We start from the raw sequence: 27223 nt of genomic DNA, 5'->3' as shown, positions 1-27223 counted from the left end.
GGGCAGCTGTGAAAATGTCTGTCAAATGGCAGTAGCAGTGAAGGGCTGAGCCACCTCTTCCCCATGCCCGAGACAACAGGCAGCAGAGCTTGTCCTGGCGAGGGAGAGCAAACCAGGGCACAGTGGTGCTGCCACAGGAGCCACAGGGGGACGGAAACAGGTAAGGCCAGGTAAGGAGACAGACTGTACTTGTAAACCCGATTCAGGCTATGCCCATCAGGAGGACAAGCATTTTAATCAGACGCTGCAAACGCCAAACACCCTGCATACAGGCATGGGTTGCCAATAAAAAGCACCACCAATGCAGTGTCATTGTGGGGAAGAATCTGTTTATTTTAAGATACACTCTATTTCTGAAGAAGGATATTTTAGCAGCCTGCAACAGAAATGTGAACCAGAGGGTTAACCTGCCCATTCGGCCTTGGCCAGCCTTGCCGATGCTCACACAAGTTTCTTGGGATAGAAAAAAAAAAAAGGTCCAAAATTTGAACTGTACACCTTTTTACAGGGTGCTTAGCCAGGCTCACTTTTTACACTGCTGTACATGCTTGGGATAACTAAGTGCCATTACATTCAGAGCCAATACATCATCCCAGGCCACTAATGAAGATAAAATAAAAGCTGTGGTGATCAGAAGCTGCACAGACACACAGGCAAATTAAGCTTATTGTGTTCCTGATACTCCAGAGTGCATTTACCAAGAGGAAGAGGAGTGGAGCAAAGACAGTTTATAAACCTTCCTGGTCACAGGGCTCCCTTCTCTTACACCAGGAAGTATCTGTCAAACCGAGTGGCTTTGCTTTGTATCAATCAGCTCTATTTACAAGTGACTTTGCAACAGTGCAATTAAATAGCTCACTCACTCACTGAGATATTGTGCAGTATTATTGGCAGATTATTTTAGGCTCTCTCACAGTAATGCTGTACCACAATAGCTTTTAGGTACCAGAAATGCAGTGGCCAGCCAAAGCTTATTGCTGGTTCTTACACCTGGATGTCTCTACACAGCAGTCACAACGGGCTACACCTGAAGTAGCCTCTAACAAACTTGCAGGGATGTGGGTAGCAGCCCCGCAGCGCAGGGCTTCCAACGGATGCATTTCCCTCGGGAGCAGGGTGGATTAGCCTACAGTGAACCGCACCACCGGCCAGCAGGCAATGAGGACTATAACGTGCTCAGGCTCCCAGGAAAGAGCCTGCTGAGGTTAACAGAGCTCTCCCGGCTGACAATATACACTATAAAAGCAGCAGCAGCAGCCAGGGCATGCTGAAGGTGAGGAAGGAATTTAAAATGGGGAAGAAGAAACTGGAAACAGAGGCATGAGCAGACCTGCAGCCACCTCCACCTTCTGCTCTCGACTACTGCAGGGGAGCATGTGACAGAGCAAGAGAGCGGAGAGAGAGCCCAGCTCCCAGGCTCGTCCCTGCCCTGCTCACACCAGTTTCTTCAGTCCCCGAAAGCCCTGATGGGGCTCCAGCCATGGGAACCCCACAGTGCTCATTAGCAGCAAACCAGACGCACACTCCCCCCACGCACCCCTCGTCCCCTCCCTCTCCAGGGCTGTGTCATGGAGTCCAGGCGTGCTCAGAACAGGACCCTTCCATCTTTCGTTGAGCCTCCGTTCCCAGCACCACAAGCACTACCTTCTTTTTCGCATGCAGGTTTCAAGCCTTCCCAGCTCTTCGTAGGCCTGGTAGAAAACGTCAAAGTCTCTGGCACTCCAGCCCCTCCAGACAGCCAGGCACCACTCCATGTTTTCATTCTCAAAGCAGCACACAACTGTGTCCTTTGCTATGAGAGCAGCATCCACCAGCGTCCTGGGAAAAGAAGAACAGAGCAGAGAAGGGCATTACAGCGGAGAGCAGCTCTGCTAACACAGCACACTGTTGCTCATCTGGGATGCACTGACTCACAAGCTTTCCTTTCCAGCTACTGAATCTCTTTTTATAAGCTGCAAATCCTTGAGAAAGGAGAACATAACAAAGAGAGGGATCAGAAACTATGTCACGGCAAAAGCAAGTGGCTCAGTGACATGGGAAAAGATTTTTAAAGGGATTCAGGTGCCTAAACATGCAGGTGGGTGCTTAAGTCTGCTGTGACGTTTTGAAGTTGCTGTTAATCTCCCGATTTGCTAAATCCACAGACACTTTTGCCTGCTGCCAGCTGGGCATTTTCAAAACAGCTCCATCATGCCACAGCTAACAGGCTGCCAAGAGCTTCTGCAGCCTGAAATACAGTGTGGAAGTGGGATGGGGCCCAGCTCTGCCAGCTCAGGGTATGAGCCCTGAGTCCAGACCAGCAGGCATGGCTATGGCAACAGCCCAGGGATCCGCAAAGTTCGTGTAGGAGAAGTCTGCATGACAGCGTCATGTTGCATGTACTTTCCTTCATGGTCTCTGAGCACATTACCTGATCAAACAACAGTAGTTGAAGCTAGCCCTGCAGATACCCCAGAGGGAGGGGGCCAGGCAGAAGATGACATTTTTGTCCTTGTAGGGTTCAAGGGACAGGAGTCCAGCCCTTGCTGGGCTCTTTCTACCACTCTGATAGCTGATGGGGGAAGACCAGCCCCAAATTGTTTCCCCAGAAGGGCCCCTAGATGGGGAGAACTTGCAACAAGAGCTGTTCTTGGCAGCTGGTTTTTATCACAAACTGTTCCTAAGAAGCCACCTCCCTTCCCTCACCTCCCTACCCTGCTCTGCACTTGGAAAGGCTTAGAGGAGGCAGGCACTATCTGTTGGTCTTTATCCTGCTCTTAAAACAGGGTGAGTCAATGGCCACTGTGCCTGAACCAGCCACGCTGCACAGCAGCAAAGCAGGACAAGTCTGAGATGGCAGCGTCACTTTGCCTTAACTCCACACTTAATTTGGGTAAAGCAAAATCAACCTAAGAGTATCTGTGAACAATAAAGAGAATACTCCACTCCCAACTAACTAGTAAAGACACTCAGTTCACAAGTAGAGGGAATGGCAGGAGCACTTTGATCTCTTGTTGTGTTTGCCCAGTGGTAATAAATGATCATTTATAATCCTTAGCACTGCTTAACCTCCATTTGTTTGGACATAAATAGTACAATCCCAGACTGGTATTTAAGTGATCAGCAGGAACACCCCCATCTCTCTAGCAGCTATTTATTTACCTGGACTCTCGTTCACTGTATGAAACATTTTAAATTAATGCATATAACTGCTCTCCCCTGTGCTCCAGGAGCCTTCCCCTGGCCCGTCACTGCCGACAGCACAAAGGTGTTCATTTAGAGCCAGAACGTCAACCTGAGCCACGTGAATGCAGCCACAGACAAGCACTGCACTCTGCATAAATACACCTCTTGTTCTTAACGCAGGGCCTGAGTCTGCCAAGCTCTACCGCTCTTCTGTCAGGTGCCCTCAGAGCACCGGCAGTCAGCACCAGGCAGGATTAGACCAATGTTTATTGCATTGTGTAAGACGGTCCTGCCTGTCTCATTATGGGGGTACTTAGTCTTGGTGGCTTTTGGAGACCAGACCATGGTCGTGGTGCCCTCTCCTCACCATCTGTCGTGCTGTAAGAGTATGCACGTGCCTGGATGTACAACCAGCAACTGTGTCTCCTCTGGCTGGGACCTTCTCAGATGCTGCTGGAAGTCAAGAGGGAAGCTCCCAAGAGCCCCCAGAGCCTGCAGAACCACCCTCTGTCACCCAGTCCCCTTCTGCTCCTGGAGACTGGTGTGATGGGCACTACCCAGTCAGCCTCACCCGTAGGGAGCCAGTTCCCCAGCCTTCAGCACAGCGATCACTCTGCCCCGCTGGGTGCCGGATTCCTTCTCCAGTCCGATAACGATAATATCCCCTCCTCTCCTAGAAGAGAAGCGAGGGAGATGTTACATGTACTCAGCAATGGGGACTGCTGACAGCTGAGGAAGATCCATGCTGGATATCCATCCTCTCTGCTGCAATCCCTCCTGCAGTTACGCGACCTTTTGCAGGGAAGGGGGCACTGCAATGCCAGCAGGGCAACCTGAATCCACTACAGCAAGAGTCCTCGTGACAGAAAAAATCAGATTCCCAGTGCCTTCCATCAGCTCAACAGGAGGCAACAGGACTTGCCAGGGTTGCGTCTGAGCAAGGAAGCTGCCTGCTGTTCTTTGTTTCCTCAGTAGCTGGGGAAACAGGGCTTTGAGTCTTACCACCCACCTTCTCATTCTGCTGAAATCTGGCAGGACCTTAGATGTACCATTCTGCTCAGCACTAGGTATCTTTGAAAAGGAGTAGAAAATCAATGTACCATTGTACTGGGAACAAAATTTCTTAATGGTAACTTGATTTTCTGGCCAGGTGAACCATACTGGGAATGCAAAAGCTCCTGAATTAGCCTGAACTAATCCCACATTCAGCCCAGGAGGGATTTTGACAAAGTTGCTTTGACAAGTGACCCACTTACCTGGGGATCCATATAAGGTCTTTTACTGGAAGAATCTTGACAGCTTGGAGATGCTGCATGTTGTCACCTGCAGGCATAGCATCGTGATCCAGGGAAGGCTTCAGCTCATGAAATTTGTCAGACTCCTCAAAATCTGTGGAGAGCGGTGCACTGGAAGAGCTCATGGGTGAGCTGGGTAGGCTGGAGGGGCATCGAGTTACCCTGTTAGGAGGCGAGGAGGAGTAGGAAGACACAGAGCAATAATCTGTGAGCGAGTCCTGGTGGTTTAGTATCTGGGTGCCAACCTCTGGGCTGTAGATAATGCTCATGTCCACCAGCGGGTTACTCTCTATCGCTTTGTGGTTTATAGGTGCCGTAGCTGGGATGGCTGCAGAAGGTTGTTGGATTGTAAACATGTCCCTGAGGGGGCTGCAGTCTCCGCAGAAGTAGCGCGCGCAGAGCTGATAGGTGGTAACATGATACATCACCAGGAAGTTGCTTATATCATCCAGACACCACACCACCTCCTCCCCGTGACACTCAGAGTTGCAGGCAATGGATGTGATCACTGATGGCGGGCTGAAGGGCTCCAGCCTCCTGCTGATCTCCATTGTGCCACAGTCTATGATGAGGATGCCGGGGCCGTTGCTGTACCAGACCTCCGCTCCGCTGTTGGTGATCTCCATGGCCTTCACAGGGTACGGGTTCTGCCGGGGGTCGTCATCAGAAATGTTGAATTTGGACCTGTTTGCTGTGTGGGAGCACAGGTAGGAGCAGCTGTCCCCTGGGATGCCCTGGGACACTGAAAACACTGCTACAAGTCCATCCGACAAGCCAGCCAGCACCACATACGAGTTCTGCAAGAAAGAAAGCAGATTCACTATCCAGATTCTTCACTTCTCTGCAATATGAGAGCTTTCAATCCAAGAGGCTCTGGCTGCCTCTCACAATCCTGCAAGTACACTAGTAACTTACCCCAAATCACTCAGTGATAACAGCAACATAAAAAGAAGTCATTACATAGAAGCTGCTGCAGAGCCATACTCCTCTCACCCAGTATTACCTCTCTCTTTATTGGCAAGGGAGGACAGACAGACCTGGCAGCCTGCCCCAAAGGTTAACAAATTCAAGCTGGAGTATGTTCAGAAACAGCCATCATGATCCTAAGAATCCAGCTGTAGAAACCCGGCTCATTTCCAAAAAGGAGTAAAACTATTGCTATCAGTGTAGGTAGGAAAGGAATGGAAGAAATACAGTAAAAATTGAAAGAAGGGGAGGCAATCCTCTTGCAAAAAAGAGCATACAGTGATCGCTCTGCATCCGATGTCTGCTGCTTTGACAGCACCACTCCTCCCAGGGACGTGCTCTGTGTCTGGGATCCCTGGCAGCTCAGAGACATCCCAGCAAAGGGCACAGAAGCAGCAGCAGTCCAGCAAAGCAGCTGCCAAGTGCCATGAACAATTCTGCAGGTAGTTAAAAACCTGCCCCTAAATGTACAGATGTGTTGGCTGCAGGAGCCATGGCTGACACCGAGCTCCGGTGCTGCACTCTGCAGCACTGCTGCGATGGATACCATCACGTCCCGCGGACAGGAGCTGGTGAGAAGGCCACAGCTTGACGGATCTCTGACTCCTCCAGCTCATCACAGCGGTGTAAATTGCTGTTAAACACACTGGGAAATGGATCTCTTGGGAACAAAACTCCCCATGACCTCGGGTCTGTACCAGAAACTCTCCCATCTGTGAAGCAGATAAAACAATACCTACCTCAAAGGCCTTTCCACTTCCTCCCCGTGGAGCAATAAATTCTAAAAAAAGACCCTTTGCCCAGGGCTCTTTTGCTTTTGTTACAATCTGGCCGGACTAAGCAAAGCAAAACGAACAGAACCAGACAGAGCACCGCCAGCTGAACTGACACAGCCTCACCCCTCCGCAGTCCAGCCGTGGCAGAAAGCCCTGCCTCCCGGCGTGCCCGGGACGCCAGCAACGCTGCCTGCCTCTGCGAGATGGGATGGGGACTCGGCATCACCCCTTGCTGCTCATAAATTAAGGGAAAGCCTGTGCCCTTCCAGGGATCTTGGCTGTGCCAGCCCTGGAAGATAGCCCCCAGACTGCTTAAGTCCGCAGAGGCCAAAATCAGTATCTTGAATAGCTCCCAGATATCAAGGGGCAGACAGCATAGAGGTAAGTACTAGTTTAATTGATACTACTGTTTCCAAGGCTCATTAAGAGTCTTGGACAAAAAGACACTATCTGCATACAAAGTATGAGTAAAACCATGAGTATACTGAGCCCATATGACTAATCCAAATCACAGCAGAATTTTACTGTAATGGGAAAAACTAGGGAAGCAAGTGGAAAGTTGTGAAATGGGACTTGGACTTTAACTCAGTCCAGTCCCAATTCTCTAACCACTAATTAAAAGAAACCCAAATGGCCTGCAGTGTTCGGTGCCATGTCCCCGCTGCCATGTGGATCTGGTGCAAAGACTCCTGGATATGGGTTTGCCAGGGAGTTGCATTGATAGGTTGGAACGTGGCACGAAGCTTTGCACAAGCTGGGTTTTGGGTTACTTTTTCTTTGGAAAGGAGTTCAATTATTTAAAACAGAACAAAACAAAGCAGAACAGCCCACATTGATGGAAATGGTCCAACTTTTTCAGTCCAAAGGACCCTGCACAATAGGTATTTCTTACTAAAAATGGAAAATTTAAATTGAAATGGCAACATCTGAAATTAACTGTAATATGGGTATGTTAACCTGAACTGCTCCTAGTGTGACACAAGACACTATTAAAGTCTTCAGAGATCTCCATAATTTTATCTCATTTGATTTGAAAATGCTGAATTATCCAAGCATAGTCTTAACAAAAAATATTTTTCTTTCTTTGATTAGCACCAGCTACTGCAGAACAGAATCCAGATTCCACTTTGGGTTCCATAGGCCAAATCTCCCCAGCACTGAGCAATCGGCACCATAACCAGGCAAAGCTGCATCAGTGATCCCCACCCAGCTTTACCAGTAATACTGACTCTGCCAAATCCTAGCCTGTCTGGAAAAGCACAATGGTGGATGCAAATCTGGAAGATATTTTATGCTTTGGGGCTTGGCTGTTGGGACCTGTCTGTATCCAGCCACTGTTGTTATCTCTCTGTTTAAGAAACGAGGAGTAGGAACTCAAAAGCAGAGAAATGCCCTCAACCTGCCATCCCTTGCCTGACTGAGACAAGGGAGTGACCTGACCCATTTCAAAGAAGACTATGGCAAAGGCCACCCACCCACGGGTGCCACCGGCTCACCAGACTTTATTAGGTGCTGGTGCAGCCGGGCAGCGAGGCAAAACTCTCCGAATCAGGGTATTACAACAGTGACCAAAGGCAGGCAGGGCAGCAGCCTCCAGAAACCTTAAGTAACTTTCTCAGAATTCATTTTCAACATTTGGGCTCCACAAAGAGCCAACAAAAACACACAGCAACAAAACTGCATTTGAAGTCTCCGTCCTGCCAGAAGTCCTGCTGTGCCAGGGAGGAAGGCCTCTGAGCGGGGCTGTGACGGTATGTGATGTGCAGGAGATGAGCTGGCTCCAGACATCCTGTCCTCGCAGCTGAGGACACTGCAAGGCTCGGAGCCGCCGGGTTGGCTGCTGTGAGCAGGTTAAAAAAAAATACAGCCCTCGGCACCACGGCCTCGGTCACCTCCTCCTCTCTTCCCCGCATGGTCTGGCACTGCTGGCAGTGAACGCCATGGCAGGCTGCAGCCTTTAAATGCAGCTTTTGTTTTCATGCGTTCCAGGTTTTTGCAAGAGGCCAGAGGCTTGCACCCATTCAGATTTCTCTCTCCCTCAACATCTTTTTGTAAGAATGCTGCAAACCAATTCAGAAAGCATCTTGTTTTGCTCTTTTTAACCTGTTTGTTTGGCTTTTTTCTGAAAGGGAATTTACTGAGAATTTTATTGTTTGCCAAAACCAGTGATATTGCTGACAGAAAGCATGCAACAAAAAAGCTTAAATTGTACAAGACTTTTCCTTGGCGGCTGAGTTTTGGATTCTGGGCCCCTCTCTGCTGCTTTTAAATTTCCATGATGCTTCCTTTGGATGAGAAACCAAGTTTTGGAAACTATTTCTTTTGGATCAGTCTTCCCAAGGCAGTCATAAAGAATTCCCCTTCCCAGCAACATCCCTCGGCAATTCTCTGACTGCAAGTTTCCTCACATCTCATCAGTTAAAGGCTTTCTTCCCAGGGAAGTGCAAGCAATTCTCTTCTCCACTGGACAATAATGACTATGTGATAACTGTGATACAGCTCACTGCACTGTACAGTGAGTTTGACAAGTGTAAGCTTTCCACTTAGCTTTTTTGGAAGAACTGGCCGTTTCAGTTTCTTGCCAACCTGGTCTGCACATCCCTATGGCTGCTGCTCTGGCTATTTCACTGCCAAACTCATTCACAGAAAGGAGAGAGGAAAAAGTAAGTCCAATAAACTAAGAAGGAGTGCGCCGAAGGGATGTGGATTTCTGGAAGGTTGGGTAGGGTCGGGGGAGGAAGGGAGGTGTCTAGACTCAATATTACTATTGTAGGGCCTGGCATTATTTATGACATTTTCTAGGCAAGCCACAAACTGAAAATAGAAACCAGGAGACATAAAGCCACTCGTAACCCCTGAGGAATGGCTTTGCAAGCTGTATGACAGTGGAAAAGCTGAAAGTGAAAGACTCGTTCGACTGTCCTGGACAAAACCTCAGGCAGCGTGAAAAAGAAATTTGCCCTACACATCAGAAATGAAACTCCACGGTGGAGAAATGCTGCAGGTCTGGGAGCCAAAGAAAGCCGACAGATGCAGCCTCCCGGCGGGTGAAATTTATTCCTGTGCCAATTTTAGATCTATGCCCTATTTCAGTTGTACTTACATGCTTGGAAGTGAAGCGGTACACCTTACACTAACCATCTGCTTCAGATTCAGTTTGCAGCGACGCACCAGTCCAAGCAAATGAGCCAGAAATGGACAATAATGCAGAACAGGCATTTGGTACAAAACAGCTCCACTGTCACTCCGAGAGCTGCTCCATATTGAGCTTTTAGACACATACCAGTCTGCTGGCATTTGCAAAAACTACACAGCTACCAATAATGTTGGAACATAATTATATGTTTTTACTTGAGGTGGCTGTAAGCAAACAGGAGGCAATTTAGCCCAAAACCAGTTTTTATACATCTCCCAAGACTTGTCCGCAATAGGCAGTCATGTCAGATTTCTCTTGCCAGTACCTGGATGTTAGCAATTCCAGAACTAAACAGATAGCATATAACTTCTGTTATTACCTGTAAGAGTAATTACCGTATTATCTGTAACAGCTGTATTACCCATAAGAGCTATATTATCTAAGTGTTCTCATTCAAAACCAAAAAAAGAAATGTGGCTGAGCCTAGGAAATATTTCAAGATGATTGTGCACACAAATGACAGCATGCACACACACCAAGAAAAGAGCGGGTACAAGAGCTAGGATATACCCAAGTCCTGCATTAGCAGTTAACAAATCTCTATTCTAATTATTGTTTCATGTCCTCTCTACTTTGCTTGATCAGCCTAAACCTTGTCTTCCAGTGATGTGGAAACACAGCTGGAAAACTTCCTTGCAGAAGAATTTGATCTATTTTGACTATTTTCCCAGCAGGCTTGGAGGTGCCAGCTTTGGTCCCCTGACTCAGGCTCCTGCATACACCTCTGTCTTCTGGCAGAGGCACAAAGACCTGGAAACCTTCTCCTCGCACTGCCAAAATGTTCCTGGGCATTGCAAAGTCCTTCACCACTAGCTAGTGACAAGCCATGCAAACCCTGGCAGCTTGGCCCGGCAGCAGACGGCTTAGTCTCACTGATGCCCCTTTTCCTTTACGTTCCTCCTTACCTTTTTGACAACAGGCATTACTAGAAAGCAGCTCACAGTAGCAGGAGTGTCTAAACCCTTCTGTGGAGTCTTTAGAGGACACATGCCCTGCAACCCATACACAGAAATCTTCTGGTCCTGTAAAAGAGCACATAAAATTCTATACATTTCATTCATCTTCCATGCTTTTCATACTTTGATACCCAAACAAGATAAAATTGGTTCCAAAACCAGTTTTAACTTGTATTTTTTCATACCCAAAGCCTGGATTTCAATTTGTTTTCCCTGGAGAGCATTTGCCCTGTCTGTGGGTAGAAAGCAGGTACTGCCTTCCCCAGAATGAGCTGTGGACAATATATGCACTATCCAAAAGCCACCAAAATCACTGCTGTAGGTGTTTTAATACAACATCTTAAAGTACCATTTGACAACCCTGACTGCACAAATCCAAAATGTGCCAGGACAACTGAAACACGTTGTATGTTATTCTGCATTAATAAGTCAATTCAAGGAAAACTAGTATTACATTGTATGTGGAATTACACCTGCTCTACGCCTCATAAATCTACTAAACTGACAGAGCACCCAGTTTGGGGAATAGCAACACATTTCATTTTGATCAAAAAGGTGGAAATACAATGCTTTAAGATTTTTAAATTTTAATTTTTCTATACTTCTTGTTATGAAAAAAATAGAAATATTTGAACTTTACCTCTATTTGGGAACAAAAAGAGACAAAATATCTTATTTTCCTACGGGGGAAAAAAGATCTATATTCTCACTCAGTTACAGCATCCATACTAGGGTGGAGTGAATTAACCAACACAATTAACCAACACAAATTATTTATTCAGCAAGTGTGGCCTTTCTGCCCCACTCTGAAACACTGAACTTCAGGAATGTTTCAATTTGCCTCAGCTATTTTTTGTTTGGTTTGTGTCAAACAATTGTGTCAGAACTGGCTGACACTTAACACAGCCCTTTTTGATGGGCGGACAGGGGCTCTGAGGGATAAATGAGCCATGCTCTCTCACTCTTATCTTTTTAGCTACAGTTTTCCACAGTGAACACAAAACTTGGGTACCCATTTCCCACCAACTTTCAAATCCCTCAGGCCTCTTTCAAAACCCCACCCTTAAACGCATGGTTTCTTTCACTGCTTCCCTTTATCGCTTACAGATAAGGCCATTTCCCAGAAGAAACCCTGGGTACAGATACGCTACAATCTGGAGAGTTTCGCCTCGGAAAGCCGAGGTTCCCACGATCGCTTTGAACACCAGGAGGCACGATTTTGATCTAGATATCAGCTATGTAACAGGTAGAAACAATACACCCGGAGACAGCAGATGCAGTCACACTGCTCATCTGAGACGCCCATTGTCTCAAACACTCTCAGCTTTACTAATTTAATAGGCTCTTTCTCTTCATTTTTGTCTCTTCTAACGAGGCCCCTCTTGAATGGGGCACTGAAGTGCAGACAAGACTCACCTCAGTGGCAGCCCAGAGGGCATTCTGAAATTTTAGTTGGCAGCATAGCTTCATTCCTGGGCAACTCATCCTCTCCACTTCTATGACTCCTTTCTCTGGATTCACCACCGTGTAGTTTCTGAAAGGAGCAAATAACAATTTCCTATAGCCAACTTTCAGCCTGCAAACTGCTACAGGACGGCACTCAGCACTTCTGGGCAAGATGTATCGTGACTGTCCAGATGTGGATGATGCTGCAAGGCTCTCCACCTCTCCAAATAGTCTTTGTAAAGGAAGAGAAATACAGATGTGCCACAGCTCTTCCTCAGGGGGCAGATATGCAACTGCTTCTGTGAAAATTTAAAGTCAGCCATCTGACTTTGCATGGAAATGGATTAGGAGAACTTAACATGGTCTGTTACTATAATACAGCTGTGAGACAAACAGCTCCAGCTGAATAGCAGTAATTAATAGCTGGGAGGTCTTAGCCCATCTTGCCCATTAGGTTCTCAAGAGAATATGTGCTCATTCTCCAAGTTCACTGCCTCAGTATTATCTGGCTTCATTACTTATTCTAGTATATAAACAGAAGAGCGTGATTCTTCCAAATAAGAGCAAAGATCTGTAATCGGATAAAATAATTTATAAATATGACTAATTAATATTTTTGTAACTAAAACAGTTTCGTTTGTTTGGGGTTTGGGGAAGTTTACTGGGTTTGGGTGTTTGAACAATAACTGGATATTCACAACCACATCTGTGAGCCCCAGATGTTTTACCAACTGTGGCACAAGCACTTACACATCCTGAAATCTGTCACATATAAGTAATTTGTTATTCAGCAGTCTCCAGCAAGTGGATTGTCCAGTCAGGAAGCAGATTCACTGAGATATATTGCTGTGAATATTTGGACAACATCCATGCATTCAAAATACATCTGTGAGTCCCATGTGTTTCACCAGTTTTAGCAGGAATCGTTATACTGTCTGCACTGAATGACTGACCAGGCACCACAAATAGCAAAGCAAATCATTCATGAACAAATCACGTACCTTTCCTATTAGGTTAATGGTTACAAATAATGAACACATTAATATAAAATTCAGATCAGTTTGTGAATGTTTCCAAATAAGATTGGGGCTATAAAAATCAGTAACATCCATAAAAATAAACCTAACTAGCCATGGGTCACATGTGGCTGAGCAAAATACCATCATCTCAGTCACAATTTAATAACATTTAAACCACATGCCTATTCAGTATAGCACGCATTTTACTGGCAGTATACACTTGGATGCACACACAGCTTCAGGCATGTGGTTAACTCCTGATGATTTCAATAGGATTTAAGCATGTGCTTAATTGCTTTGCAGAACAGAGATGGAACTGCAGTCTCAATTAGGAAAGGTTTAGTGTTAAATGGCCTCATTAGGAAAGGCAGAACACGTCTGTTCTCATGTGCAAATGCTTCATCCTGTGTGTGTGAATCATTACACTGCCCTAATCTTCTCCTCATATTAACTGAAGCAGAGTTAAGCTCATTAAATATCCTTTATAAAGCAACCACTGTTCCCAATTAAAAGAGTTTGGGAAAACAGTGTTCACCGTACCCTTGGCATTCACCCAAATTCACTTTCACCTTCTTTACCTCCCTCCCAGAGGCATAAGTGAAGACGCTGAAGGATTTTTACATAAAAAGAAAAAAGAACAGAAGAAAGAATTACTAATGTGAGCCATCTCACCTGGTGTCTTCCTTCCCATCCCAGAACACCACAGTGTACTCCTGTCCTTGAGAGCAGAAGAAGGAAGACTGTTTCCCACAGGATAGCAGGTACATAAATGTTGCAAAGGTAGGATCTTTCATCTGTCCTACCACAGAAATGGCCAGTGGACGCTGTGGGGAAAGGAAAAGAGAAAGACATATGTCACAAAGGACAGCTGGAGGTCCAGACGGAATAAAAGAATAATAATAATAATCATTATTTATTAAAGCTAGAGATCCAAGAAGTAGGACTTCTTTAATAAATGCTTCTGCTACTTTCTCTAATCTACACCAAATTCTCCTTATAAATCCCACCTGGTTGGTTCTTAGTATCCTCCATACACCAGACACTGAAGCCAAACCTCTTCTGTACTTCCATAGTTTGGTCTGTGTTTCTCTTACATATCTTATTGATTAATTTCTTCAGGTGTATGAATTTTGGAAGCTGACCCACTGTCATGATAGTGTCTAGCTGTTTGTGAGTCAAGCTGACATCTGTTTGGAGGACAGCAACTCTGAAACACCAACTTGTAATTAATGAAAAATGTAGCACAGCATAATCTTTTTCTCGTACTTTGAACCCTTTTCCTCCTCGTACTGCCTTTTATAATCTCGGGGTTTTAGAAGTCTTTGCAGTTACAGTCACAGCATGATACTGTAGGTGGTTTTAGAAATTATGGGTAATGTCTTGCCCTGGTGAAATCAATAGCTTAACTGCCATTGACATCAAGGGACCTTCATGTCACCACAGATGTCTAAGACCACCAATCTGCCATAGCTTCATTCACAAAACTCTCATTTAAGTCAACAGAAGTTCTGGGCCGTATCAGTAGGAGGGGTAAATGGGCAATGGAGCTATTTTGCTGTACTGAGAGTGAGCTGCCAGATCCCTGTAGCTATACGATCAGAAAACACTGGTCATGAGGGTTGTCTTGTACCTTTTCTGGCTTAGTGTCCCAACACTCCATCATGAGTGCCTGCATCCTATATAGCTGCACCTCTTCTGGCTGCCCGAGAACAGGACGGATCCCTTTAGACAGCTTCTTTGCAATCTGGAGCTGGTGTTGTCCTAGCACAGGCCGCTGACCAGACAGCAGTTCATACAGGACCATCCCATATGAGAACATGTCAACCTAGAGCCAGAAACAGAGAGAAAAAAACAGGGCAAACCTCCATTAGTGGGTGGAGAGGAGAGCAAGGAAGGCTCTGGTGGGAAAGCTAGTGCTGCACACCATACATGTATAAGGGAATTCAGCCCCATGCATGAAGACAGCCACCCACCACTGTCACGCAGGGGCTGCGCCCACGGATACACCACAGTTACCTTCTCATCGTAGACTATGCGAGGCCTGATCTCAGGAGCTTGGTAACCTGGTGTGCCTTCCACGCCAAGCGCACCTTCGTGGAACGACTGCCGGGAGATTCCATAGTCGGAGAGTTTGATATTGATGTGCTCTTTGACGTCCAGGGACCACACCAAAATATTGTCTGACTTCAGGTCGCAGAAGATGATGTTCTTCTTATGCAGGTAGGCAAGGCCTGTTACAATCTGATACGCTACTTTGTGTGTCAGCATGTGTCCCAGTGGCACAAAGGAAGACCCTGGCACAAAGGAACAGCCTGTCTTCAGTTCTTGTAATTGCGGTAACTGCTTTTTTTTTTTTCCCCCCTTTCTCTTTTTCTTTTAAACTCCAGAGCAATAACAACAACCTTTTAAAACATCACTCAATGCCACGATTTGAAATGACACTGTTCGTGTTATTATACATGTCTGACAGTTCTATTAGATTCTTTTTTTAAACCCCTCCACTTCTAGACCCCTAAATCTTCTGGTGAAAATTAGCGTTTGACTGAAAGTTGATACAAAGCCAAGGTGCCAAGAGGGTCAGATGGCCTCAACCTCTCTTGGAATTAGCGTCGTTCATTTGACAGTGACAGAAATACAGATAATTATGAGAGAATTTAGGGTGCCAGACACCCATCTGCAGGGGGAAGAACACAGGATTACTGTGAAGTGAGATGCACTTCCTATTAATTTGCAGAGAAATTGAAAATCCAGGTCTCCAAAGTAGTTTTGAAAATCCTGAGCATCAATATTTACTAGGTTCCCAAAGGCACAGTTTAAGAGCAACCCCATCCCTCCCACTTCCGCCAGTCTGCAAAAAAATCCCCTTCAGTAAATCAAGCAGTAATTTAAATGTTGTTGACCATTTGTCACTACCATGACTTGGAGAGTGAGCTCTCCCAGGAGGGAGACCCTGCTTTTACCTTTGGAGTTTTCAGACAATACAGTGGTGAGGCTGCCCAGAGGGGCCAGCTCTAGGGCAAAGCAGAGAGGATGGATGCTGATGCCAATGAGGGAGACAATGCAGGGGTGTTGCAGTGAGTGGAGCATGCTGGCCTCCTGGCGAAACTCAGAGAAGTTCTTCATGGCATCCATGGCTCTCAGGTGTTTCAGCATCGTATCTGGCAAGACACACAAACCCCTTCTCATTCCCCAGCTGAGAAACCAAGTCAGAAACTCTTTGGAAGGTGCTGAGCAAATGCTGCAGGAGGAAGGCAGCTTGTGGGCTTATGCCAAACAGCAAGGCTTTAAGCTGCATCCTCATGTTGATGCACAAGCCTCTAACAGACATTGGCTATAAGCAGGATACATACGGCTGCCTCAGGAAGTAAGTGCTCCCTTGGTCCTTTAACACCAACCTTGAGTATGTCTGGCACACACTGTTCTCATATATCACCTGGATAATTTTGGAAAACTTGTGCTGCGCTTTTTAAAGCAGGGACTCTCTGGGTGTCAATGTCACATTGCAGACCCTTTGGCAGAAGGAGTCTTCCCTACCCTTTCCCCGCTGCCCTGCCAGAAGAGGGACCCTTCACAGCAATTGTCCTTCTGCCACAGGACACCACAGGCTGCCCAGGCAGGTCTGGTCTTTCCAAAGGTTATTTGTCACTGGGACAGCAGCTGGCCCCCTCCACAGCTTAGGGGTTCACTGCATCCTTCCCTGACAAAAATGAGGAAAATGAGGCACTTTTCCCTTTCCTTTATCCATGGACTGAGGCTCTGCTGGAAACCTGGGCTCGACAGACAGCATGTGCAGTACGAGAGCCTGTCCCTGCCTGGAGGAGCTGGCAGGCTGAGAAGGATCTCCAATTTTCTTTCTGTAGCTATTGGCACAGATGGAGTAAAGGACTTATTCAAAGGCGGAGACCCACAAGTCCTTAGTGCAAACCCAAGCAAATCCACACTTATTGCCAAATAGCTTGGGAACAGGTGATGAAGTCTTGCCTCCCACCCCAATCAAGGGCTCTGCCTTGGCAACCTATGAGTCCACCCATTGACCCACAGGAGAGAAGCTTCCTGCAGTGTCAATGACCTTCAACACTACAAATGCTTTCATGAAGGACTCTTTAAGATGCAGCCTCTTCCTCCATGGAAACACATCAATTTTGCTCTATATTTCAAAGCTGTATTTAAACAGGTGCTGCCAGCACTTCGGAGAGCGAAGGCTCTTTGGTCTTAGCTTGGGATCGCAGACTGCACGAGCTGATTCCTGACACTGATTCTGTACACTGTACCTGCAGCTGAAGTGGGAGAACCCTTGCATTTTTTAATCTGAAATCTCTTCACAGCCACTGGTTTTCCTTGGTATCGTGCCCGATATATAACGGTCCCACTTCCACCCTGGCCAAGAACGTTGTTTTCATTTTCACTGCATTCCAGTTTGCTATTTTCCAGGAACAGTCTGCCAAAAAGAGATTGGGGCTTTGTAATTAAAAGTTTCAAAGACATTGTAAGTTCATGTTTTTAATGTGATTTCCATTTTCACAAATCCCTAATAGGTTCTTGTCTTATCTACTGAGAGGACTGGATCACCTAAACTACCTTGGTCATCTCAATGTACTCTATAGTGGCTCATATTGTACAACAGATTTCTCGCAGAAGAAAGTAACTTGGGTAAATAAGCAAAAACGGCTTTTTATTAATTTATCCCACAGGAATCAAACAGATCTGGAAAGCACATAAGCTCCTTTTCCAAGCAGATGACACAGGTACAGATATTTGTACCATTTATCTGTATTAATGATTTTTTTGCTTCGTTTACCTCCTGTTCATCTTTTCTCTGCTGAAGCAGGACAGAATGTTTATGAACAGCCCCACACTCTGAAACCTGATTATTCAAATCAGCTTACTGTTCCCAGGCTGCAATTCATCATTTCCCCACTCTTCCAGAGACTACTTTTACAGCTGGTCACACTTCAAACATCTCCATTCGCCTCTCACCCGTCAAATAAATCTCTAGGAGATAGCACTGTGAGGAGGGCTGTCGTGATGAGCCGGTGGGTTGTTTGCCCAGTAAAATGACCCTAAGAAAGGAACAGGGGCCAGTGGGAGCACAGAAAGCTCTGACAGCAGCCAACAGGACACAGTTTGGTCTAGACGTCTCACGGCTCTGCATCGGGCACAGAAAGGTCTGAGAGAGTGTGAACCAAAAGAGATGTGGGTCTCCTGTCCTGCCTGCTGTCAGGAGGTCTCTTGTTCTACACACTAAGTAAAAAGGGGTATAAGACTGAACCCATCTGGAAATGCAGTTAAACAGCTTAAAGATTTGGCAGTGCTGCTATGGGTAGGGAAAGAGCTGTTTCAGCTGTTCAGAATTGCCACACATCCAACAGCCCTCAGCCAAGCAGGAGCCTTGACTCAATGTGAATTCTCTAGTGGTGTCTATATAAATTCACTCACCTACAGGCTCTTCAAATCTAAAGGCGATTTCAGAGCCAATCTTGTGATGCAGCAGCACTTCCTTTTGGTTTTGCTGTATTAAAATCTCCTTTCTGGGATCCCAGAAAGACTCCAACTACAGAAAACTCTGGCCAGAGTACTCGGCAATGCAGGACAGCTGCGGCTTTAAAAAGGGACTTTCACATTGCACCACTGTGATCTCAAAGGACCCCCCAAAGTGATGACTTGGGTCAGCACACAGCGATTATCTAAGCAAGTGTGCTGATCACCAGGAGTGCAGTTTAGGATGAATTGCCAGAGCTGGGTTTGAGAGCAGATGAATTTGTTTCCTGGGGACAGCATGTTCCTCTAGCAGAGGTGACTTAGGAAACCAAATTACACAGGTAGACTGAAACTTAACCAAAGGCTATCAAATAACATTACCTGGCAGGAAAATCGGTCATGAAAAGCTCTGGGACCAGCTCTTGGAGAGAAACAGGGATGTCAGGGTGGTTAGGACATGTGATGTAGTCCAGTTCAATGGCAGTCAGGACACAGTCCTCCATGTTAAAGTACTGCGTGTCCTCCACCTTCTCACCACACTCATTCTCCTCTGGCTTGGAAGCTGCACAGATGTGGCAGGGCACATACTGCTCCATCAGCAACGTGCCATCACTCTCAGTGGCTGTGAGTGCTTCAAAGCAAGCAAGCAAAGAGAAAACAACACAACTCACATAAACTGAGAAAGAATGACAGTTCCTAGTGCATCCAAATATCTACAGTCACTATCTGGATCCACTGGCTGAAAATGGTCACACGCATGAAAGCAGCAGTTTACGGCAGTGTATTGACTGGAATAAGAAAATAGCTTTTTGCAAAGTATATACAGATAGCAGGGACAGTACTGAGAAGACAGGACTGTTGACGTAACTTAACAGCTACTCTGCTTTGGTCACAGGCTTGTGAAGAAAATATATTCAGGACCAGTAGAAATTAAAAGTATAGGAATAAAGCATTGGAGAGAACCTCCTACTTGCTGGGTGACTCTGTGTGAACTGCATACAGGGATCAGCACATATACTAAAGAGCATGACCATGCAGTAGAAGGATGGCAGCTGTGAAGTTGCCCAGGAACCCCAGCCACATCTGTTTCACAGACTGCAAGCTGCCAGATGGCTTCAGATGGAGAGCAGGCATGGGAAACAGGAATGGGAGTGCACTCAGACGCATGGCATGCTGCGGTCAGGCTCGGCGCTTCAGGTGCAGGCTAGGAGTAAGCACCCACCTGCAGCACTCAAGATAGGAACATGGTCACTGTGGGCTCCCTCACAGGCAAGGTTTTCAGCCCCTCCGGGGGAAATGTGGATTCTACCAAGACTAAACCTCTGGGAGGTTCACACCTCTCCCACTGACTACAGACGGATTTTGTGGTGACAGGCTCCATTAACTGCCCACAATTAGGCAGGATGAATGCAGGCCATAGCCTTTGAAGTCATGACTCTTCTCAAGCTTCAGGGATTAATGTTATCATTATTTTAATCCAAAGGCAAATAAAATTGCCTTTTATCTCCATAATATGCAGAACATGAATATGTGAGAGTGCACAACTGTTTCCTCCAGAGAGCCTCCAATTAAGAGATTTTGGCAGTGCTTTCTAGACCAGTGTGGGATGACAAAGAACACTTCAGATTTTGTTTTGGTTTTAAACAAAGTGTATTGGGGTTGCAAACAGCCCGCTGGGTAACAGCAGGATCTGTGCTGATCAGAGGAAAAACAACTGCTGGAGTCAAGGAAGTTACCTTGGCACAGAATCCTTGGTATCATATTCTCTCATGCCTCTCCCATCACAATTTTATAAATTATAGGGTGTTAGAAACGGTGGGCAAATGCTGATCCCAGCTGATGCCAAAACGAGTTCTGCCATCAAGGGACAGTGCCAAGGAGTTTGCGCCAAATCCTGTCCCTGCTATGAGCACTGGAAGAGTCTCTTGAAATCCTATGGAAGCAGGTCCTGTTTGAACTGTAATGTTTCATGTGTGCTTGCTGTGACTGACACACTGAAAGACACAATGTCTAGACCAAGGTGTGCTGGCAAATATTCTTGATCTGTCTGCAGGTTATCAGCTTTTCTCAAACTTTATTGGCTTGAGACTGCCAGAGCCTGAGGGCTCTTCAATTAACATACAATATTGTGCACCTGGGGAGCTGTCAAAGAACCTTCTATTAAAAAGATGTAATACTGCACAGAAAATTACAGCAGTTCTCTTACCAGGAAACCACTGGTCTATCAAAGAGTTGACATGATCTGTTATGAATGCCATTGCTGAAAAGTCTCTTACTTCTGACTGGCAAATGATTTTAATTCCACCACTTTTTTTCTTTTTCCAGTTCACATCAGAAGACTCGACACTGTGTAAGAGAGCCAAAAGACAGCCGCATGAAGCTTTTGTGAAGTATCAGTGTCAACAAACTTTCTTTCTCACAGGAAACCTGAGTTACACAATAACACGTAGTTCTTAAGTAATCAAAATGAAAAGCAATCTAGCTTTGAGGATGATTTTCAATTCAGTCTGTTCTGCAAACGACTTTCAGAAGAGAATTCTTGCACAGAAATGTCAGTTGCTCACAACGGGTAAATGCTACAGAAGGCCAGACCCAGAGAAAACTCTGGCCTAAGTGGACTGAGTATGATGGAGAGTTTTGACAGAAATGCCCCATACAGAATGATGGAGAGTCAGAAGTTTTAAAAATTGGTAACAAAACTCCAGTGGCATAATAATAATAATGATAATAATGATACAACTTTAAAAAACTGCTTGGAAAAGTTTATGGACTTAACAACTTCTGCGCGAATCCCCCCCCGCCCCCCCAAAAAACCCTTTAATACAAAGAAAGAGCTGAGTTCTGTAGCTCAGTGAAGTACATGGGGAGATAAGAGTATGACCACCATCATGGTCCAGAATTAAGGATCCCAGCTTGTGATTTGCAATGTCTGGTCCCAAGTCTCTACTCAGTGCAGACTGCCTAGATGAACTCAGGAAAGTCACTGTGCCCTTCTGGTCTCCAACCATGCAACAGCACCAATGGTTCCCCCCTACCTTGCCAGGGACTAGAAGAGCAAATGCATCTGCAGATACTACAAAGATGAAAGTCTTAAGTGACTGCCTACTCTCTGCATTTATGAAAGTACATGGACAACAGGTCTTATGCAGGCTTGCAGCCAGCAGACACTCTGCCTTGGCCAGCTTAAACCAATTGTTAGCCATAGTCCCTGTTGCATGCAGTCTGATAGCACAGAAGCACCTCCATTGATCTGGATTACTGCCACACAGTGGTGAAGTTTTAGGATTCAGTGGAAAACTCATTGACGCAGGGAAATCTTTGCATGTGAAAATGCATGAATTTACACTGGCAAAGAGTTCTGCTCTCAATATCGCTTTCTGTTTTCAGGCCTCTTTAAATTTGTGGCTGCAGTAACACATAAGGTTGATATATTCAGAACTACCAAACAATCAGTTATTCATCATTTTTGTCACCAGTTGTTACCAGATGAGTTATGTCTATTAGAAGAGCCTCCTCTTCTACTGATGAGTGAGCACATAGCATGAGTCAGGCCCATTCATCTCCATTCAGATGATGTGTTTCATACACTCTATTAGTCCCCTGTCAAGCATGCTGCATTACAAACACAAATTACCTAAGATAGCCTCCATCAAAGGTAACGAACAGACCTTCCTGCCAGTAAACAGTGTGAGTCCTTTTGACTCGGAACGTGCTGCAGCGGTTCCTCTGGGTGCCTGTGAAGCTGTAGATGGTCACCTTTTTGTTTCTCGTCTTGGTGTTCTTCTTGTTTTCAAAAAGCTGAAACAAGCAAAAAAGCATGAAAATCATTAAATTATTGAAATTTCTCATAAAGATGTTGTTTTAATCAAGCAATAAGATGACTTCTTTTTTTGGCCTTCACAGGTGCTATCATACCTTTTCCATTAAAGAGCAACTTGTGCTCATAAAAAAATTTTGCAATGGAATGAAAATGCATGCAGTAAAATTGGTTTTGCAGCAATTGAAGTATTTTTCATGCCACTCAAAAAGGAACAATTTCATATCAGTGAACAAAGTTAATTCTATAACTGTGACATTTGTTATACAAATTCTGCATTTGCAAAAGTCTTAAACCTAAAGAAGAGCTAAATGTTCTAGTGAATGATTAAGTCTGCCCTCAATGTAGAGAGTTAACTTTTCCACCTGTTTCAGTGGGAGGAAGATGGCTTTTCTCCAAGACACTTCAAACCAGCGCTTAGAGCAAAATGTATTTCTGTTTTAAAACCAAAGACTTAATCTGCAGAACTCCACTGTACTCATTTCTCCAATGCTTATTTGTCTGCAGACGGGTCTGACGCCTGGGATCCTTTCCATTCACTTCAGTGAGGACTGGATGAGGTCCCTAGCAAAGGTGCTCTAGTGTTATGTAGTGCCCATGAGGATGTAAGCAAGGGGTTGCCAAGACAGCCTGTTAAAACACGTAAAGTTATTACATGGTTTGAGAAGCCTGGAACACAGAGGACCTTCCAAAAACAGGTATCATGTTTTCCACGTTCTGTACATCAATGACAGAATACAGTTTAAATGGACAGCTGTTAAGAAGATACCACAGTAGTACTAAAAATATTTTGCAGGTATTTATTATGGTTTCCAGCAGGGCTATGTTTTCAGATATAAGCTGCTGCAAATATGCCTGCAACAACATCAAAATTCACTTAGCTTTCAGAACCTTACAAACACTACTTTAATGATTTGCATACCACTTGCACTAATAGGGTGCCTGCTTGCACTCATTATCCCATTAAGGCAACAGTCCTGTAATTTTTTTCTCATTTAAACCTATATAGATTCAGATAGCTGACTTTGGTGGAGCTATTCCAGATCTCCTCTGGCAAACGACGTGAGCAGAGTCTGGCCCAGTGGAAGTCATGGACAAGAGCCGCAGGCAGAACTCCAATTACTTGTAATTGGAAGATGCTGGAGGTACTGAGACCTTCCAGGGAATCATGTCGTAAAGAGGCTGTGGAGAATGCAGGCTTTCTTCCCCAGTGTCAATTTGTTGTTCTAAATGACACCTACCGTGAAAACAGAATCAGATTTTGATTGCAGAGTCTCATCTCTCCCTATTTACTCAAATAATGTTATCGACGTTTGTGACTGAAGCAAGCTGGATGTGAAGAGACACCCACTAACGCTTATATTTAACAACAACTTTAGCTGTCTTCTTTTGCTTGCAGAGATACAGTAACCTACCTGGAGGTCCATCTCTGCCAGGCTAATTAACATTCGGGCTATGAATCTTTGCCAAAAGCCAACTGGGACAAAACTCATCTTGAAGACCCTTTGGACTGTGTTTGTGGTCTGGTGGCAGAGCCCGTGGATATCTAACGCTGGCTTGGTAGGAAGCAGATGAGGGAGGAGGTAGCTGAAACACATCAAATTCAACAGCTCAAATTTTAGCTACAGCCTGTAACAGTGAGTACATTGTTACTGGATAATAAGGCGATTCAGTCTCCAAAGAGATTTTTAATGGCACAGCCTACTGCATATAAAAAAGCTTTTAGAGTAAAGGCGCTGCAGCAATACATGGAGAAATTCATTTACACTATGGAAGCAAGCAGAGGCAAAACAGACATTACATAATTCAGCCAGAGCTATTGGATAGGACTAAAATTGATGTAATAAGCAGGACATTTGTGTAATCTCAAATTAAATGCATTAAAATATAAGAGTCATTAAAACAGCTGTGTTGGAACTAATGTTTTTGGTATCTTTACTACTCTGCCCTGGTAGTAAGCAGAGAATTACAGCTGTGCTCCTATGTCGAACAGAAGATAAATGCAAAAACAACCTACAGCAGCTCAGCTTCAGTAAGCCCAGAAGGTGGGGAGAGGAGGTGTCATGGGAGGTGGCAATGAGGCAGTTACAGGCTGCAGGGACTGGACTGCTCTGGCTCTGATCCCAGTCCCAGAATGAGAGCATCTTATGGGTCAACATTACAGGGTTTCCTGCTGCACCATACTGCAGCTGATGGATTCCCTACTGCAGCCCTAACAAACTCCTAGGGCAAGAGCTCACTTCGCCAGACTCATGCCAGCAGAGCTATCACTTGTCTTGCTCAGTCTCCTCCTGCAATCAGGGTATTAGGTTCTTTGCCCAAGTGTGGAGGAGACTCAGTGCTATGCAAGTCTGACCAGTCAGAAGGAACAGAGCTACACTGGTATAGAGGACCATGAAGTTTTCAAATTATTTTCAGATCTCCCAGTAAGCACAGAATATTCCTTTGTTCTGATCTTCAGTATTTGGGAAGCTAAAACTTTTTGGAAGACTAGAACTGTTTTGAAAACTGTTGAGTTTATGGCTTTCAATACCTGCCAATAAATCTCATGACAGTGATACTGTTATGTACCAAATACATTCCAAAATGCCTACATGATCTTATTTGCTTATAAGCAGAAACACTGCTGTTTTATCAGTGTTGAGCCTGAGAAAATGTGTCGGCATCTGGGGCTCATCATTGACGGGCATAACGACAGCAAAGAGGCAAATGGCCAAGTCTCTTGACCAAAATAACAGTGGCAGGGACTAGACACACAACTAGAACTAATGCTGAGTCCAAATCCAATGTTTTAAGCCTATCATGTTTTCTCTCTAGCAGCTGCAGTATTCTGTAAAACATGAAATATCAGCTCAGAAAAACCAGCCATCACTAGACAACAGCTCTCTCCATATGTCACAGTCCATAACATCTGATGACATTTTACATGATTGAATTATTCGTTCCAGGAAACATCTTTGGAATGTAAAACTGATAAAAATTTCTCTTCACTTATAAATTACAGTAAGAATGGTCATATTTTCAACCCTATTTTAACAAGCAGAACAAAGCTAAATTACATCCACCTTAGGCAGAAAAGTGGAGTGCATCAAACTGAAAGTTCTTGCTCTATAAAGGTAGTGGATGCACCGTATGACAGCGAATAAATTCTCCTCAGCACATCCAAGAAAAGGTCTAGGAGTTTAAGAAGGCCAGTGAGGCCCTACTGGACCACAACTATATAGTGGATTATAATACAGATGGTGATCTGATGCTCTTGAACAACAGCCAATGCAAATTTTGAAAATATGTGAAACATGCCCCTATCCACCCTTTCAGAACAGAAACTGGCAGCTGCTTTCTCTACTGACTGCACAGAAACCCTATCTGGCAATCTAGACAATAATTGCAGAAGCACAGTAACAAATAACTGCTCTGTGTCTGGCTAGTACATTAAATTAATCCAACCTGCTATAGCTACAGTCCATCAGTGGGAAGAATATTCTGCTAATGTGGCTTGGATCACTCTAAAAAAGATTGGGCAGGCCATGAAAAAGCAGTTTCCTTGTTCCCGAGGCACAGACAATGTAATTGCCTTGGAGAAAAATGGCAGATAGTGACAAGGAGTCCAAAAGGCATTTTGGACTAAGCAGAAACATTGCTGCTTTATCTGTGTTAAGCCTGAGAAAATTTGTTGGCATCCGGGACTGGATAAGTGACAGGCATAATGACAGCACAGAGAATGCTGCACTTGTGCTGGCATTCAGAGCTCCCAAGAGGCTCAGGGTGATGCAGCCGTGCTGTCCTGGAAGGGCAAGGAAGTGAAATGCAAATGCCACATCAAAAGTGCAATACAACTATGGTTTCACCGTTAATGCAACAACAGGCTGTCGCCAAGCAGATGGGAGAGAGAAAAATAGCAGGGAACTCTGCCTAGAGGAAGAGAGATGAGGGGCGAGGGGGCGGGGGGGGGGGGGGGCCAGGAGGGAGGAAGACTCATTAACATTTAAAGAGAATGAGGTTTCCTAGACCATTTCTAGGAAAACTATTGATCAACACCTATTGAGGCTAAAAATTAAGAAAATCACATTGCTACTGAAGCTACACTTTCTTGATTTCACTAGAAATAAAATACTACTACTTTCAGGGCTGACATAATTACCAATTACCCAAAGTTTTCTGCCATACTCTGGAGTGAGGATCTTTCACTGGAAACAGACAACTCCAGCCCATCTATATTTCAGGCCCAGCAGCCATGAGCCTCACATCCTCTCTCAGCTGCAGCTGTGCCGGCTGAGTGCTTACAGCTTCCACCTGCTCATTGCCACATCCCTGGTGGTGTCACTGCCCCTCTGTGCTGGTGGTTGAGCTTGTCACCAGCCTCAATGCCCTGAGTTCCAAAGACCTGCTCTGGAAAGTTTTCAAACTAGCATATTTGGACCAAAGGATGGTCATGCCAGGAAATACAGCCCAAATGGATGGGTGCCTTCCACTACACTGTTTAATGGACTCAAATATTTTCTCATAGCAAGATCCTTGTCAAGGCAAATGCTTATAGTGACAAAGCCTGTTAATATCCACTGATTAAATGGCCATTTTTCTCCAGCCTGGCTAAACCTTTCTTATTATCAACATACCTGTTATTGGCCACAGGCAGTGCAATTTCAAACTTGGCCAAGAACTGGAAGTACTGCTCTTCAGTTTGCTCAGTGAAGCCCGTCCCAACCAGCAGCATCCTGAGATCCTCTGCTCTGATGACTCCATTCTTAGCTACAGACTTGGAGCTCTTGATATTGAAAATCCTCTGTAGACACTCTGAGAGCCAGACAGGGTCAAGGAAGTAGAGGTTTCTGAGGCCATGGCTCGTGTCTGGGAAGTGCAGTAGTGTACCCGTTTCTATGAGAAAATTAATCGCTGCAAAAAATAAAGAACTGTAGATTAGCAATAGACCAGCATTAGGAAACCACAGTGCAGGTGAATAAGATTATGAGGCAGTCTGTGCAGTTTTATGCATACTAGATATAGCCAGCATGTAGCCAAGCCAAAAGAATAGCATTTATCTGCGGTGTGCTGCTATCTGGCACTTCACTTGTAAAGCCCACATCTCACTACTTTACAGTCAGTATTTCT

At 45.2% G+C, this 27223-nt stretch overlaps 1 protein-coding gene across 3 annotated transcripts in view; it reads right to left on the bottom strand.

The window, feature by feature from the left end:
- Positions 1-309: 309 nt before the first annotated feature.
- Positions 310-27223, bottom strand: part of LRRK1 (leucine rich repeat kinase 1) — an 82607-nt gene continuing 55693 nt past the window's right edge. For all 3 annotated transcript variants that reach the window (XM_069798559.1, XM_069798561.1, XM_069798560.1), the window contains 15 exons: positions 26731-27007; positions 23530-23701; positions 21932-22095; positions 20504-20643; positions 18679-18928; positions 17091-17257; positions 15780-15977; positions 14836-15113; positions 14450-14644; positions 13492-13643; positions 11771-11888; positions 10304-10420; positions 4422-5257; positions 3737-3838; positions 310-1818 (listed from right to left, as the gene is read on the bottom strand). In XM_069798559.1, coding sequence (XP_069654660.1) covers positions 1641-1818; positions 3737-3838; positions 4422-5257; positions 10304-10420; positions 11771-11888; positions 13492-13643; positions 14450-14644; positions 14836-15113; positions 15780-15977; positions 17091-17257; positions 18679-18928; positions 20504-20643; positions 21932-22095; positions 23530-23701; positions 26731-27007 — 3344 coding nt within the window. In that variant the 3' untranslated portion in view covers positions 310-1640. The remainder of the gene's footprint in view (positions 1819-3736; positions 3839-4421; positions 5258-10303; positions 10421-11770; positions 11889-13491; positions 13644-14449; positions 14645-14835; positions 15114-15779; positions 15978-17090; positions 17258-18678; positions 18929-20503; positions 20644-21931; positions 22096-23529; positions 23702-26730; positions 27008-27223) is intronic.

This window comes from Haliaeetus albicilla, chromosome 12 (genome assembly GCF_947461875.1).
Source record: "Haliaeetus albicilla chromosome 12, bHalAlb1.1, whole genome shotgun sequence".
In the NCBI taxonomy this organism is placed as follows: Eukaryota; Metazoa; Chordata; class Aves; order Accipitriformes; family Accipitridae; genus Haliaeetus; species Haliaeetus albicilla.
This window is presented reverse-complemented; position numbering and strand designations above follow the sequence as displayed.